The sequence below is a fragment of the Bufo gargarizans genome, chromosome 5 (genome assembly GCF_014858855.1).
Source record: "Bufo gargarizans isolate SCDJY-AF-19 chromosome 5, ASM1485885v1, whole genome shotgun sequence".
NCBI classification, from domain to species: domain Eukaryota; kingdom Metazoa; phylum Chordata; class Amphibia; order Anura; family Bufonidae; genus Bufo; species Bufo gargarizans.
In genome coordinates, this window is record NC_058084.1 from 225961890 (window position 1) to 225978690 (window position 16801).

At 45.2% G+C, this 16801-nt stretch overlaps 1 protein-coding gene across 1 annotated transcript in view; it reads left to right on the top strand.

The window, feature by feature from the left end:
- RECK (reversion inducing cysteine rich protein with kazal motifs) overlaps nt 1-16801 on the top strand; it is an 801790-nt gene that overhangs the window by 359477 nt on the left and 425512 nt on the right. Inside the window, exon 12 of the mRNA XM_044293464.1 lies at nt 7957-8093. Within this exon, the coding sequence (XP_044149399.1) occupies nt 7957-8093 (137 nt within the window). The remainder of the gene's footprint in view (nt 1-7956; nt 8094-16801) is intronic.

Sequence of the window (16801 nt, forward strand, 5' to 3'; positions counted from 1 at the left end):
TTCACGTCAGCCACCAATGCAACAGTCCATTGTCAGATATTTAGGCCCAGCACCCAGGCAGAGGAGAGAGGTCCCGTAACAGACAATCTGGCTTCATGTCAGCAGAGAATCAGTCTTCATATCATAGCAGAGAATCAGGCTTCACGTCAGCCACCAATGCAACAGTCCATTGTCAGATATTTAGGCCCAGCACCCAGGCAGAGGAGAGAGGTCCTGTAACAGACAATCTGGCTTCATGTCAGCAGAGAATCAGTCTTCATATCATAGCAGAGAATCAGGCTTCATGTCAGCCACCAATGCAACAGTCCATTGTCAGATATTTAGGCCCAGCACCCAGGCAGAGGAGAGAGGTCCCGTAACAGACAATCTGGCTTCATGTCAGCAGAGAATTAGTCTTCATATCATAGCAGAGAATCAGGCTTCACGTCACCCAACATTGGAACAGTCCATTGGCATATATTTAAGCCCCGGCACCCAGACAGAGGAGAGGTTCATTCAAATTTGGGTAGCCTCGCAATATAATGGTAAAATGAAAATAAAAATAGGATTGAATGAGGAAGTGCCCTGGAGTACAATAATATATGGTTAAGGGGAGGTAGTTAATGTCTAATCTGGACAAGGGATGGACAGGTCCTGTGGGATCCATGCCTGGTTCATTTTTATGAACGTCAGCTTGTCCACATTGGCTGTAGACAGGCGGCTGCGTTTGTCTGTAATGACACCCCCTGCCGTGCTGAATACACGTTCAGATAAAACGCTGGCCGCCGGGCAGGCCAGCACCTCCAAGGCATAAAAGGCTAGCTCTGGCCACGTGGACAATTTAGAGACCCAGTAGTTGAATGGGGCCGAACCATCAGTCAGTACGTGGAGGGGTGTGCACACGTACTGTTCCACCATGTTAGTGAAATGTTGCCTCCTGCTAACACGTTGCGTATCAGGTGGTGGTGCAGTTAGCTGTGGCGTGTTGACAAAACTTTTCCACATCTCTGCCATGCTAACCCTGCCCTCAGAGGAGCTGGCCGTGACACAGCTGCCTTGGCGACCTCTTGCTCCTCCTCTGCCTTGGCCTTGGGCTTCCACTTGTTCCCCTGTGACATTTGGGAATTCTCTCAGTAGCGCGTCTACCGCTTGTACTCGCGCATCTTCCTATCACGCTCCAGTGCAGGAAGTAAGGTGGGCACATTGTCTTTGTAGCGTGGATCCAGCAGGGTGGCAACCCAGTAGTCCGCACAGGTTAAAATGTGGGCAACTCTGCTGTCGTTGCGCAGGCACTGCAGCATGTAGTCGCTCATGTGTGCCAGGCTGCCCAGGGGTAAGGACAAGCTGTCCTCTGTGGGAGGCGTATCGTCATCGTCCTGCCTTTCCCCCCAGCCACGCACCAGTGATGGACCCGAGCTGCGTTGGGTGCCACCCCGCTGTGACCATGCTTCATCCTCATCCTCCTCCACCTCCTCCTCATCCTCGTCCTCCTCGTCCTCCAGTAGTGGGCCCTGGCTGGCCACATTTGTACCTGGCCTCTGCTGTTGCCAAAAACCTCCCTCTGAGTCACTTCGAAGAGACTGGCCTGAAAGTGCTAAAAATTACCCCTCTTCCTCCTGCTCCTCCTCCTGGGCCACCTCCTCTTCCATCATCGCCCTAAGTGTTTTCTCAAGGAGACATAATAGTGGTATTGTAACGCTGATAACGGCGTCATCGCCACTGGCCATGTTGGTGGAGTACTCGAAACAGCGCAACAGGGCACACAGGTCTCGCATGGAGGCCCAGTCATTGGTGGTGAAGTGGTGCTGTTCTGTAGTGCGACTGACCCGTGCGTGCTGCAGCTGAAACTCCACTATGGCCTGCTGCTGCTCGCACAGTCTGTCCAGCATGTGCAAGGTGGAGTTCCACCTGGTGCCTGGTGGGCACGTCGCATATGAGGCGGTGAGCGGGAAGGCCGAAGTTATGCTGTAGCGCAGACAGGCGAGCAGCAGCAGGATGTGAACGCCGGAAGCGCGAACAGACGGCACGCACTTTATGCAGCAGCTCTGACATGTCGGGGTAGTTGTGAATGAACTTCTGCACCACCAAATTCAGCACATGCGCCAAGCAAGGGATGTGCGTCAAACTGGCTAGTCCCAGAGCTGCAACGAGATTTCGCCCATTATCACACACCACCAGGCCGGGCTTGAGGCTCACCGGCAGCAACCACTCGTCGGTCTGTTGTTCTATACCCTGCCACAACTCCTGTGCAGTGTGGGGCCTGTCCCCCAAACATATGAGTTTCAGAATGGCCTGCTGACGTTTACCCCGGGCTGTGCTGAAGTTGGTGGTGAAGGTGTGTGGCTGACTAGATGAGCAGGTGGAAGAAGAGGAGGAGGAAGTCGAGTAGGAGGAGGTGGCAACAGGAGGCAAAGAATGTTGCCCTGTGATCCTTGGCGGCGGAAGGACGTGCGCCAAACAGCTCTCCGCCTGGGGCCCAGCTGCCACTACATTTACCCAGTGTGCAGTTAGGGAGATATAGCGTCCCTGGCTGTGCTTACTGATCCACGTATCTGTGGTTAGGTGGACCTTGCCACAGATGGAATTGCGCAGTGCGCACTTGATTTTATCGGATACTTGGTTGTGCAGGGAAGGCACGGCTCTCTTGGAGAAGTAGTGCCGGCTGGGAACAACATACTGTGGGACAGCAAGCGACATGAGCTGTTTGAAGCTGTCTGTGTCCACCAGCCTAAATGACAGCATTTCATAGGCCAGTAGTTTAGAAATGCTGGCATTCAGGGCCAGGGATCGAGGGTGGCTAGGTGGGAATTTACGCTTTCTCTCAAATGTTTGTGAGATGGAGAGCTGAACGCTGCCGTGTGACATGGTTGAGATGCTTGGTGACGGAGGTGGTGGTGGTGTTGGTGGTACATCCCCTGTTTGCTAGGCGGCAGGTGCCAACGTTCCTCCAGAGGCGGAGGAAGAGGCCGAGGCGGCAGCAGCAGAAGAGGCCGAGGCGGCAGCAGCAGAAGAGGTAGCAGGGGGAGCCTGAGTGACTTCCTTGGTTTTAAGGTGTTTACTCCACTGCAGTTTATGCTTTGCATGCAGGTGCCTGGTCATGCAGGTTGTGCTCAGGTTCAGAACGTTAATGCCTCGCTTCAGGCTCTGATGGCACAGCGTGCAAACCACTCGGGTCTTGTCGTCAGCACATTGTTTGAAGAAGTGCCATGCCAGGGAACTCCTTGAAGCTGCCTTTGGGGTGCTCGGTCCCAGATGGCGGCGGTCAGTAGCAGGCGGAGTCTCTTGGCAGCGGGTGTTCTGCTTTTGCCCACTGCTCCCTCTTTTGCTACGCTGTTGGCTCGGTCTCACCACTGCCTCTTCCTCCGAACTGTGAAAGTCAGTGGCACGACCTTCATTCCATGTGGGGTCTAGGACCTCATCATCCCCTGCATCGTCTTCTACCCAGTCTTGATCCCTGACCTCCTGTTCAGTCTGCTCACTGCAGAAAGACGCAGCAGTTGGCACCTGTGTTTCGTCATCATCAGAGACATGCTGAGGTGGTATTCCCATGTCCTCATCATCAGGAAACATAAGTGGTTGTGCGTCAGTGCATTCTATGTCTTTCACCGCTGGGGAAGGGCTAGGTGGATGCCCTTGGGAAACCCTGCCATCGGAGTCTTCAAACAGCATAAGAGACTGCTGCATAACTTGAGGCTCAGACAGTTTCCCTATTATGCATGGGGGTGATGTGACAGACTGATGGGGTTGGTTTTCATGCGCCATCTGTGCGCTTTCTGCAGAAGACTGGGTGGGAGATAATGTGAACGTGCTGGATCCACTGTCGGCCACCCAATTGACTAATGCCTGTACCTGCTCAGGCCTTACCATCCTTAGAACGGCATTGGGCCCCACCATATATCGTTGTAAATTCTGGCGGCTACTGGGACCTGAGGTAGTTGGTACACTAGGACGTGTGGATGTGGCAGAACGGCCACGTCCTCTCCCAGCACCAGAGGGTCCACTAACACCACCACGACCATGTCCACGTCCGCGTCCCTTACTAGATGTTTTCCTCATTGTTATCGTTCACCACAACAACAAAAATATTATTTGGCCCAATGTATTGTATTCAAATTCAGCTGAATATAAATTTGAGGCCTAGTATTTAGGCGCTGGGTGACCGGTATGGATTTGCTGACAGAATTAGACTTGGAAATGCACAGTAGCGTGTGTGTGAAGTTATTCTGATTGACCCTATGTGCACCTTGAATATTATATACCCTTTTAGGGATAGATTTCAAATAGCTCTGATACAGCAGAAACCACTAAATTATGAAATTGCTAAATTGGGAATTGTATTTCAACCCAGAACAAAAAATGTGCTTTGACGGACACTAAATAACCTGCCCAGCCAGAACAGTACAGCGGTAACGACAGATTTAGCGGGATATAAATTTGAGGCCTAGTATTTAGGCGCTGGGTGACCGGTATGGATTTACTGACAGAATTAGACTGGGATATGGCCAAAAAATAACCACACTATTGCTGGTTAAATGCACTTGGTGTGACAGCTTGACCAACCACACTACTGAGGGTTAAATGCACTTGGTGACAGGCGCAGCTTGCCCCTGATGTAGTATATGGCCAAAAAATGAACATACTATTGCTGGTTAAATGCACTTGGTGTGACAGCTTGGCCAACCACACTACTGAGGGTTAAATGCGCTTGGTGACGGGCGCAGCTTGCCCCTGATGTAGTATATGGCCAAAAAATAAACAGACTATTGCTGGTTAAATGCACTTGGTGTGACAGCTTCACCCTGATGTAGGCTTTAGCCAAAAAACAACCACAGCATTGAGAGTTAAATGCACTTGGTGACAAGCGCAGCTTGCCCCTGATGTAGTATATGGCCAAAAAATAAACAGACTATTGCTGGTTAAATGCACTTGGTGTGAGAGTTTCACCCTGATGTAGGCTTTAGCTAAAAAACAACCACACCATTGAGGGTTAAATGCACTTGGTCGCAGCTTGTGCTGGCGCACCACAAGACACAAAATGGCCGCCGATCACCCCAGAAAAAAGTGACTGACAAACGGTCTGGGCAGCCTAAAAACAGTGAGCAATTGAGTATCAGCAGCTCAATGATCCACAGCTGCAGATCGATCAATTAATCAAGTCCTTTGGAGGAGTTAATCTGCCTAATCTCGCCCTACTGTCGCAGCCGCAACCTCTCCCTATGCTGATCAGAGCAGAGTGACGGGCGGCGCTATGTGACTCCAGCTTAAATAGAGGCTGGGTCACATGGTGCTCTGGCCAATCACAGCCATGCCAATAGTAGGCATGGCTGTGACGGCCTCTTGGGGCAAGTAGTATGACGCTTGTTGATTGGCTGCTTTGCAGCCTTTCAAAAAGCGCCAAGAAAGCGTCAAAAAGCGCCAAGAAAGCGACGAACACCGAACCCGAACCCAGACTTTTACGAAAATGTCCGGGTTCGGGTCCGTGTCACGGACACCCCAAAATTCGGTACGAACCCGAACTATACAGTTCGAGTTCGCTCATCCCTACTGGTGACCTATCCTCTGAATATGTCATCAGTACCTGATCGGTGGGTACTGAGTGGCTTGCAGTAGCTCCACTGCTTTCTCTCAGCTGACCAAGCACAGTGCTTTATATTGTACAGTGGTTGTGCATGGTATCACAGCTCAACCCCATTCACCTCCATGGGGCGAACTGTGCCATGTAACTGATGAATGCGACATAAAATAAGCTAGGCAAAACTTCTAGAAGGTTGTGGTGCTACTGCAGTATAAAAGTCTCGGGAGAGGGGGGGGGGACCTTTAATAGTAATGTTTAAAATGTTCTTAAATAAAACAGGTCACCCACTCCCACCTATTTATTATTCCATTGACTGAAAACACCCGATTCACCTTCAAATTATCTCCTAATCCTAAACATTCAAATACTTATACCATTCACAGATAGTGTATGATATTGGATCATTTTCTAAAGTGTAATATTTTTGACTCATTTGTTTGATTTTGTTATCTTCATCTACTTTGAGGATTTCATGAAAATCAAATCTAGTTTTAGGTCAAATTTATTCAGAAATATAGAGAACTCTGAAGGGTTCACAAACTTTCGAGCACCACTGTACGGTGTTGAATTACCCCACCAGAGTATCAAAGGATCTTCTGGTGGACCCAAGCACAGAAACAATAATAGGAAGAAGAATATCCAATTTCACTTTGGGACTAATAGTCTAAGGCAGGGGTGGCCAACCTTACAGACACGAAGAGCCCCCAAAAAGAAAACACGTATGAGGAGCCACAAGCTATACATTTAGACACGAGTAACCATATTTTTGGCCTTACAAGATGCACCTAGGTTTTATCAAAGAAAAATAAGAGAAAAAAAAATGTATCATCTGATCTGAGGTCTGCTAAAAATGTTTTTCTTATTTTTCATTAGCAGAGAAAAAAAAGAAAAAATATATTTTTCATCAGACTCCTAAATCAGATCCCCAATCCTCATCTGACCTGCAATAAGATCCCCAAACCTCATCAGACCTCCAAATCAGACCCCCAATGCTCGGAACAGACAACACAAATCAGACTCCCCCCCCCCCCTCCCCCCATGCTCAGATCTCTCTCCTTCTCAGATCTGACCCCCCATTCTCAAATTTGAACCATCATGCTCAGGTCTTCCCCCCTCATGCAGAGATCAGACCCCCATTGCTCAGATCAGGACCCCCCCCATGCTCAGATCAGACCCCCATTGCCCAGATCAGGACCCCCACCCCCCATGCTCAGATCAGAACCTCCCATGCTTAAATCAGACCCCCATGCACAGTTCTATCATTTAAAAAAAATCTCTTCCCTCTCCTGATCAGGCACTGGGCTCTTGCTCAGGCACCTGCTACTCTGCAGGTCTGACACGCTCTCCACTGTGACCTGATGAGCACAATGTCAGGTCATAGTGCGAGTCTCCATGTACTACGTTCTCACACTGTGTGCATCAGGACGTAGTGGAGAGTGAGCTGGAGCTGCAAAGTAGTAATAGTGCCTAATCAGGAAAAGAGATCTGAGCATGGGGTGGAGAGTGAGCCGCCTGAATGCTTCCCGGCTCCACAGCTAGAGCCACACTTGAAGAAGCCAAGAGCCGCATGTGGCTCAAGAGCCACAGGTTGGCCACCCCTGGTCTAAGGTGTGGACATACCATATGTGAGAGATGTGTCCCTTATTATGACATTATGGGGGAAATTTATCAAAACTGACAACTAATCATATTCCACCTTTAATTTTACAGAGCTCTTTGGAAAATGAAAGATGAAATCAGATTGGTTGCTATGGGCAACTAAGCCAGTCTTCCATTACACCAGTCTCTCCCATGTCCATTTAGGAACTTTTTAATGGTTTAAAATTAATTCCTTTCCAATGCTATTTTTCCTCTTTTTATATAATTATATCATTATTATAGAATTATTGTATTATGGAAGGCAAAAAAAGCTATTATTCTGGCACTTGAACACATACACCAGACAGTATCTAGCAGTGAATACGTTGAATTATACAATGTACTTTATGGGATGCTGCCACTTATCTTCCTCATAAGTTATGTTCACATCCAATCACATGCAACATTTTATTAAATTTTTTTGCCTTTTATTGTATATATGACAAGAAAAAATATTTATATTATTAAAACATAACAGGACACAACATCTAAATATACGCTTAGTCCAATTGATGGCATTGCTGGTGTAAAGTATGCTGGGTAGGAAAAGATTCTCTATTTCCAAAGGGCTCAAATAAATCTGAGCTGGCACTGCTAAACAGTTCCAGCATAGAACTTTCACATAGCAAAAGAGAGGATACCAATTTTGTTGTCCACAGCTCACTGTAAACATATTATACACTCCTAGTGAAAGCAATGGAAAATACAGTATATAGGTAAAAAGGGAAATTAATGTTGCACTCTTTTAATTTTTTTTCTTGAAGAACAGATTGTGTTGAGATACTGAGAAAGTGCGGTGACCACAGTAAATTCCCAGAAAGTGATACTGCAGAAAGCATATGTGAACGGCTGTCTTCCACTCATGACATTGACGACTGTATTCCACTGGATACTTATCTCCGTAAGTTGCTCAAGTATCCTTTGTGTTAATGAAATGAAAGCTCTCATTTATTTTAATTTAGTTGAATTAGATTTATATAGAAAATAAATAATGTGCTTGAATTTTTAAATGTGAAAACTATATATTTTACACAGAGCAGCAAGGTGTATGTGCTGTATGTCAGCTGGGTTAAATAGGAGCAATTGACTAAGATATGTCATAGGTCAGGGATGCTCAACCTGTGGCCCTCCATCCCTTGTAAGACTACAACTCCCACCATGCCCTGCTGCAGGCTGATAGTTATAGACTGGGAATGTTGGAAGTTGTAGTTTTGCAACAGCTGGAGGGCCGCAGGTTGAGCATGCCTGTCATAGGTTATTACAGTCTCCATGGAGTGGTGAGAAGTAAACCAGCCAAGGAAGTACAGGAATCATGCATCTGTGTATATAGTTCATAGTCCCTAATCAGTCTTGGCCATTTCGGGTTGTTATGGGCCAAATGGGCAAGGATTGTGTAAATCCTGCCCAGAAGTGGATGTTACTGTCTGGTTTGAGGGATTTGCCCCGAATTTATAAGTGACATTGTTCGTCAGTATGACAGTGTAGTGTGAAGTGCATTTTCTATGCCTCCAGCCTAGGCCACCTTCTGATTATTATAAGAGTACTTTGACCATCCTGTCCAGGTTTAGGCTGGCTCCACAAGTAGGTTTTTGGTGGTATTTTCTGTCACCTTTGTATTTAGCGGTCGTTTTCGCACCTGCATTTTTTTTTTGCACCATTTTTTGTGGATAAGTAAAATAAGGGAAAAAATAAATAAAGAGAACCTCACCAAAATTAAATAAACTATATTAATATTCAAAACTTTATTTAACCATCTCCAATAAGTCTTTGTGAGATCTGCATATATCCGTAGCTCTCACTCCTGAAATCTTTATCAGTCATTAAACACATTTTTGCATAGTGAATGTTAAATGATCATTTTCAATTACTTTACAGATGGGCAGTTTTGTGCCTATATTATGGACGCAATATCCTGACCTAGGGTTAACTAAGCAATTGATATCTTGCCCACATATATTCAATTCAGGCAATGCAGAGAGCCACTGGGTATCAGGATATTAGTAAACATGTATATTTCCTTGTCCCAGTTTTACAATTCTGTAGTCTGTACTGGGTATGTGTGAGTAAGTACCAATGATCAAGGACATACATAGAAATCACTAGGCCTCATAGCAAGAATCTAAATTGGGCCCCCATGTCCTATTCATAGCCCCTCCCACTACATGTTCCTGGACAGTATATACAGCAGTGTGAGATATGAGGTATAAATTACAGCTTGTGCCTCACAAATCAGTACACTGCTGTATATACTTTGGGGGTCATTTATTATACTGAAATACACCTATATTAGGCATATTTCAGGCGCTGATTGCGGCTAAGCGGTTAGTTAAGACCTGCACATCTTCATAACTTCATACAGGGGTTATTATTATTATGTTATTATAACAACATATAGTGGTTATAAAAGACAGCATTTTTAATAAATGACCACCCTATCAGTAGACTGCTGGGTATATTACATACCCGTGTCCACTGCATCTATTATATTGTATAATAGATGTGTATATACTGTATATGTGTACTGATGTGACAAGTACAAGGTATAATAGTGCAGTGTTCACAGATACATCTGGTCAGTATTAAGGTTATGAGCTTGACCACAGGGTGCAGCTATGAAATACGATCATTAATTAACTGCAGAACAACTGGAGTGATATATGTGTCACCCCATATATTTGTATGAAACAGTATGTGGGCAAAACAAACAGATGCTTTAGATGGAGAATTTGGGAACATTTGTGTGACATCAATAAAAAACAGGATACCTCATATCTCGGCCATTTCTTTTCAAGGAATTGAACACATTAGACGGTCAGCAAGAGGCAGTGAATATTGAGGCACAGTAGACATTTGCACTGTAGACTGTGAAACCTAAGAGGTTGAATGACTTCATATCTTATGCATGCTTCCTTTAACCCCTTAACGCATTATCACTTGCCACATCCTAGGAGACCCAGCAGCACAGGCCAGGCTGGGTCTCCTAGGCAACTGTCAGCATCTTACTGATGCTGACAGTTCAATTCAGTATAATACATAATAACAGAATGTATTGTACTGAATTAAAACAGGGATCAAACCCTAAAAAGGTGAAGTCCCACAGTGAAATCCCTGAAAAAGTGAATTCCCTCAGGTGTACGCCAAAAAAAAAAAAAAAAAAAGACCAAAAAATGCTATTTTTTTGGTCACCTTTTTTTGTCATAGTTTTAATTCCAAGCAATCAAAATGACATATGTACCCCAAAATAGTACCAATCAAACCATCTCTTCAAAATGAGCCCCTACATAAGTCAGTCACCCCAAAAGATAAAAAAAATGGCTTTCAGAAAATGGAGACACTTGCTTTTATAGTGTAAAACTGAAATAAATAGACATATTAGGTATCACTACATCAATAATGATCTGCTGTATAAAAATATCACATGATCTAGCCCCTCAATTAAACGGCGTAAAAAAATAAACTGTGCCAAAAATGCTATTTTTTTGTTAACTTCATTACAAAAAGTGAAATTCCAAGTGATCAAATAGTCATACACACCCGAAAAAAGAGCCCCTACATAAGACAATTGCCCCCAAAAGGTAAAAAAAAATGGCTTTCAGAAAATGGAGACAACAAAACATTTTTTTTTCCTTCAAAAATAAGAACCAGATCTATAAAAATATCACATGACCTAACCCCTCAGATGAACACTGTAAAAAAATAAAAATAAAAACTGCCAAAAATGCAATCCTAAAAAGTGTAATTCCAAGGGATCAAAAAGACATATGTACCCCAACATAGTACCAATCAAAACGTCATCTCTTTCCGTAAAAAATGAGCCCCTACATAGGACAATTGCCAAAACTATAAAAAAAAATTGGCTTTCAGAGAATGGAGACAATAAAACATGATTTTTTTTCTTTAAAAATGCTTTTATAGTACAAAACAGAAATAAAAAAATTTAAAAGTTGACATATTAGGTATCTCCATGTCCGTACTGACCTGTTTTATAAAAACATTGTATGACTTGTGTCTAAGGTGAACACCATGAAAAAATAAAAACTGTGCAACTATGCAATTTTTTTTGTCACCTTTCATGACAAAAAGTGTAATACCAAGCAATCAAAAGTCATATGCAGCCCAAAATTGTACCAATCAAACCATTATCTCTTCCTGCAAATAATGAGCCCCTACATAAGACTGGCTTGCTGAAATACGTAAAAAAAATGACTTATTAGGTATTGTCACGTCTGTAATAAACCTGCTCTATCACATGATCTACCCCCTCAGTTGAACGCTGTTAAACTATGCCTAAAAAAAACATTTTCCATTACGCCCCATGACAGCACCTGTGAGAGATCCTCCCCCTTCTGGACAGGAAACAGGAACTTCCCAGATCTTTAAATATGGTTCTCCACAGTCCATCCTTACTTTCGTCCTGTTTCCTGTCCTTAGGACAGGGGGATGGATCTTTCCCGGATTGTTTAGGGGGTTGCAGGATTTCTAGGATTTATATCCCATACCTATTAGAGGTCATGGGACATGGCGGGCGGTGCGTGGCCCATAAAAAAAAGGACGCCAGCCAGCCAAGTTGGAAGGCAAGGTGGATACAGCCTGGGCGAGTTCAGCGGTCAGCCAGACTTTCCTTCCAATTCCCCTCCAGTGTATCAACAACATACAGGAGGAAGGGGAAGCTCAGCAGCAGCACATGGAGAAACAAAAGCAGCACACAGAAACCGGCATGGTACTCCTGGGAGGTGTAAGAGGGGTTGTACCCCACAGTCTCCTTTTGGGGAGATGATTTCTTTATAATATTCTACAGTAACTTGTTGATACAAGTTAAAGAGGCCCCCAGGAAGGCTACCCACAATTCAAAAGGGAGAGAATGTGGGATATGTAAAAATAAGTTGAGCCCATCTTATCCAAAAGCCTGTTGTCAACCCTGCCTGGACAAATTGTTAGTGGAAGAATCCCCATCTGTGTTCCAAAATATACAGAGTCTGATCAGGATGGAAGTCCGTTCCTCTGTGGAACAATTTAAAAAAATCCCTCCCTGGTTCTTCTATGCAGAGGAACGCTCAAGAAACACAATTAGACTTCTCAGAGTCAGGCTCAGAGGAAGGGGGAGTGGTAGAAAGCTCAGATTCCTCTTCTGAGGACCTTACGGGAAGGCCCCTGTGTCACAGACGGTGTACAGGAAACAAGACAATGCAACATGCATATAATGTCACGGACGGTGTACAGGAAACAAGACAATGCAACATGCATATATGACTCACTGGATCCAAAGCTAAGGAACCAAAAGGGAGACCCCTGCACTTTCCCTGGCTATTCAGCCTATGCAAAAATCCCAAAGGTGGATGGTTGCATATCCACGTACCTCGACTATATAACACCTGAACACCCTACAATAGTGAGGGGACACGACCACTGGCTCCCTACACCAGACACGGAGGGAGTCAGGGTCACCTGGGATCCAGCAAACAGAAAATAACAGATAAATGTACAGCACTTAACTTAGTAGCAGACTGGGAAATAGGATCAGCATGCACACACACTCCAGGAAGAAGTATAAGCCGCCCAGTAATGCATTATGGGAAGGAATTTAAAGGGAAGCAATCAGTCCAACTACATGACAGCTGAGAGAGGCTAAGGAGATGAGGAACTGAACACCACAACAAAGAAAACTCAAGGAGGAGGTTCTGAAAGGCTTCTGTCAGAGCTTCTCAGCTGTCTGGTTGTGACAGTACCCCTCCCTCTACGAGTGGACTCCGGACACTCAGAGCCCACCTTCTCAGGATGGGACCTATGGAAAGCCCTGATGAGACAAGAGGCCTTAATGTATGTCACTGGGACCCACATCCTCTCCTCAGGACCATAACCCTCCCAATGAACAAGGTACTGAAGATAACCGCGGACAAGACGAGAATCCACAATCCTAGAGACCTGAAATTCAAGATTCCCATCAACCATAATCGGAGGAGGAGGCAAAGGCGAGGGTACAATGGGTTGAACATAAGGTTTCAATAAGGACTTATGAAAAACATTATGGATCTTCCAAGTCTGAGGAAGATCAAGACGGTAGGCAACAGGATTGATGACAGACAGGATTTTGTAAGGCCCAATAAACCTAGGACCCAACTTCCAGGAGGGAACCTTCAATTTGATATTCTTGGTAGACAACCACACCAGATCACCAACATTCAGGTCCGGACCAAGCACACGTCTCTTATCTGCCACACGCTTATATCTCTCACTCATGCTCTTTAGATTATCCTGAATCTTTTGCCAAATAGATGACAAAGACGAGGAGAATCTGTCCTCATCAGGTAAACCAGAAGACCCCTCTCCCGAGAAAGTCCCAAACTGTGACTTATCAGAGGGCTCCTGACAATGGTTATTTAAAGCAAACTCAGCAAGGGACAAAAAAAAACACCAATCCTCTTGATTCTCCGCCACAAAACAGCGCAGATATGTCTCCAGATTCTAATTGACGTGCTCTGTCTGGCCATTCGACTGCGGGTGGAAAGCAGAAGAGAATGACAACCGAACCCCCAAGCGAGAACAGAAAGCCTTCCAGAATCTGGAAACAAACTGCGTGCCCCTATCAGAGACTATGTCTGAAGGAATACCGTGCAATTTGACAATGTGATCAATAAATGCCTGTGCCAGCGTCTTAGCATTGGGCAAACCAGGAAAAGGGATGAAATGCACCATCTTGCTAAAACGGTCCACCACCACCAGAATCACAGTCTTCCCCAAGGAACGAGGCAGATCCGTTATGAAGTCCATGGACAGATGTGTCCAAGGACGGGAAGGAATGGGTAAGGGAAGGAGAGGACCTGATGGCCGTGAATGAGGGACTTTGGCACGAGCGCAAGTCTCGCAGGCTGCCACAAAACCCTCAACCGACTTACGAAGCGCAGGCCACCAGAATCTCCGAGCGATGAGATCCAGTGTGGCTCTTGCCCCCGGGTGCCCAGCAAGGACTGTATCGTGGTGTTCCTTAAAAATCTTGTGTCTTAAAGCGAGAGGCACAAACAACCTCCCAGGAGGACAAAGATCAGGAGCCTCTGACTGGGCTACCTGCACCTCTGCCTCCAATTCAGAAAAGAGAGCAGAGACCACCACACCTTCAGCCAAAATGGGACCCGGGTCTTCAAAATTCCCACCTCCCGGAAAACAACGTGACAGGGCATCTGCCCTCACATTCATAACTCAAGGGCGGAACGTGACAACTAAATTAAACCTAGAAAAGAACAAAGACCATCTGGCCTGTCTCGGGTTCAGACGCTTGGCTGACTTCAAGTAGGCCAGATTTTTATGGTTAGTAAATACAATAATAGGGTGTCTGGCTCCCTCTAGCCAATGGCGCCATTCCTCAAAAGCCAACTTGATGGCCAACAATTCCCTATCTCCTACATCGTAATTTCTCTCTGCGGAGGAGAGTTTTTTCGAGAAAAAGGCACACGGTCGCCATTTGGTAAGAGAGGAACCCTGAGACAAGACCGCCCCCACACCCACCTCAGAAGCATCAACCTCAACTATGAAGGGTAAAGAAATATCAAGTTGCACCAAGATGGGAGCGGAAGCAAAACTCTCCTTGATATTAGAAAAAGCCTTACGCGCCTCTACTGACCAAGAAGAAAAATCTAGCCCCTTTCTGGTCATATCAGTGAGTGGTTTAACAATAGAGGAATAATTAAAAATAAACTTCCTGTAATAATTGGCAAAGCCCAAAAAACGCATCAGCGCCTTCTGATTCTCAGCAAGCTCCCACTCAATCACAGCGCGGACCTTCTCGGGGTCCAATGCGAAAACCAGAAGCGGAGAGAAGAAACCCCAGAAATTTAATTTCTGGAACCGCAAACACACATTTTTCCAGTTTTGCATATAATTTATTCACCCGCAGGATGAGCAAGATCTGACGTAAATGTTCCTTATGAGTCTTGAAATCAGGAGAAAAAATCAAAATGTCATCCAAATACACTAATACAAATTTTCCCATCAAATGATAAAAAATGCTGTTCACGAAATGCTGAAAAACGGCTGGGGCATTTATCAAACCAAAAGGCATAACCAAATTCTCAAAATGGCCCTCAGGGGTATTGAAGGCCGTCTTCCATTCGTCTCCTTCTCTGACCCTGATCAGGTTGTATGCCCCTCTTAGATCGAATTTGGAAAAGACTTTAGCCCCAACAACCTGGTTAAACAGGTCCGGGATCAGAGGAAGCTGATAAGGGTCATGAATAGTGATACTGTTCAGCTCCCTGAAATCCAGACAAGGTCTTAAAGAACCATCTTTTTTCTTAACAAAGAAAAAACCAGCGGCAACAGGTGACTTCGAGGGTCTTATGTGTCCTTTTCTCAGACTCTCAGAGATATAAGCACGCATAGCGACCCTTTCAGGTCGGGAGAGATTGTATAAACGAGATTTAGGCAGCTTGGCGCCTGGGATGAGATTAATAGGGCAATCGTATTCCATGTGCGGGGGCAAATCCTGAACTCCACTCTCAGAGAAGACATCCAAAAATTCAGAGAGAAAAGATGGTACAGTCTTAGTAGCAACCTCAGAAACAGATGTCGTGAGTCAAGTCTCTCTGCAAAAGTCACTCCAACCATTTATTTGCCTCGCTTGCCAATCAATGGTGGGGTTATGTTTAGTGAGCCAGGGTAGCCCCAACTCTAGAGGAGTAGGCAAACCGCTAAGGACGAAACATGACACATCCTCAACATGAGCATCACTCACAATTAAACGGATATTGTGAACTATGCCCTTTATTGATTTCTGAGAAAGTGGAGCGGAATCAATAGCAAAAACAGGAATATCCTTTCCCAAAGTGCGCACCTGGAAACCATGAGTTATTGCAAATTGATTATCAAAGAGATTGACAGCTGCTCCACTATCCACAAAAATCTCACAAAAAATGCTCTTGCTCTCTAGCGCCACCCTAGCAGGCAGGACAAAACTGGAACTACAAGCAAATGGAAAACCTTCAATTTCCGCCTCAACCCTGCCAATAATAACAGACAGAACATTTTTAAAAGATTTTTTCCTATTTGTTTCTTTATTACTCCCAGAAAACTGCCTGAATCTCCTAGAGGGACAAACATTTGCCAAATGATTTATACCTCCACAACAAAAACAAACCCTCCTGTGCAAGCTGAATCTTCTATTGTCATAAGCAATCAACCCCAGCTGCATGGGCTCCTGCTCAGAAGGGGCTGACAGCGACCGAGACCCCTGCACACAGAATGAGATCGCTGCACTGTCCTGGGACTGAGTATGACAGGAAGGAGATATCTTTCCTCTCTCTCTAAGACGCCTGTCAATACGAACGGCCTGAGACATAGCAGAGTCCAAGGAAATAGGCCTCTCATGAAAGGCAAATGCATCTTTCAATCCCTCTGAAAGACGATGGCAAAATTGACTTCGGAGTGCAGCATCATTCCAACCAGTATCAGCTGCCCATCTCCGAAATTCTGAGCAGTATATCTCTGCGGATTGTTTACCCTGGCATAATAGACGTAGTCTAGACTCAGCCAGAGCAATACGATCCGGATCATCATATATCTGACCCAGGGCTAAAAAGAATTCATCCACTGAACGGAGAGGCCGCGCCCCCTCCGGCA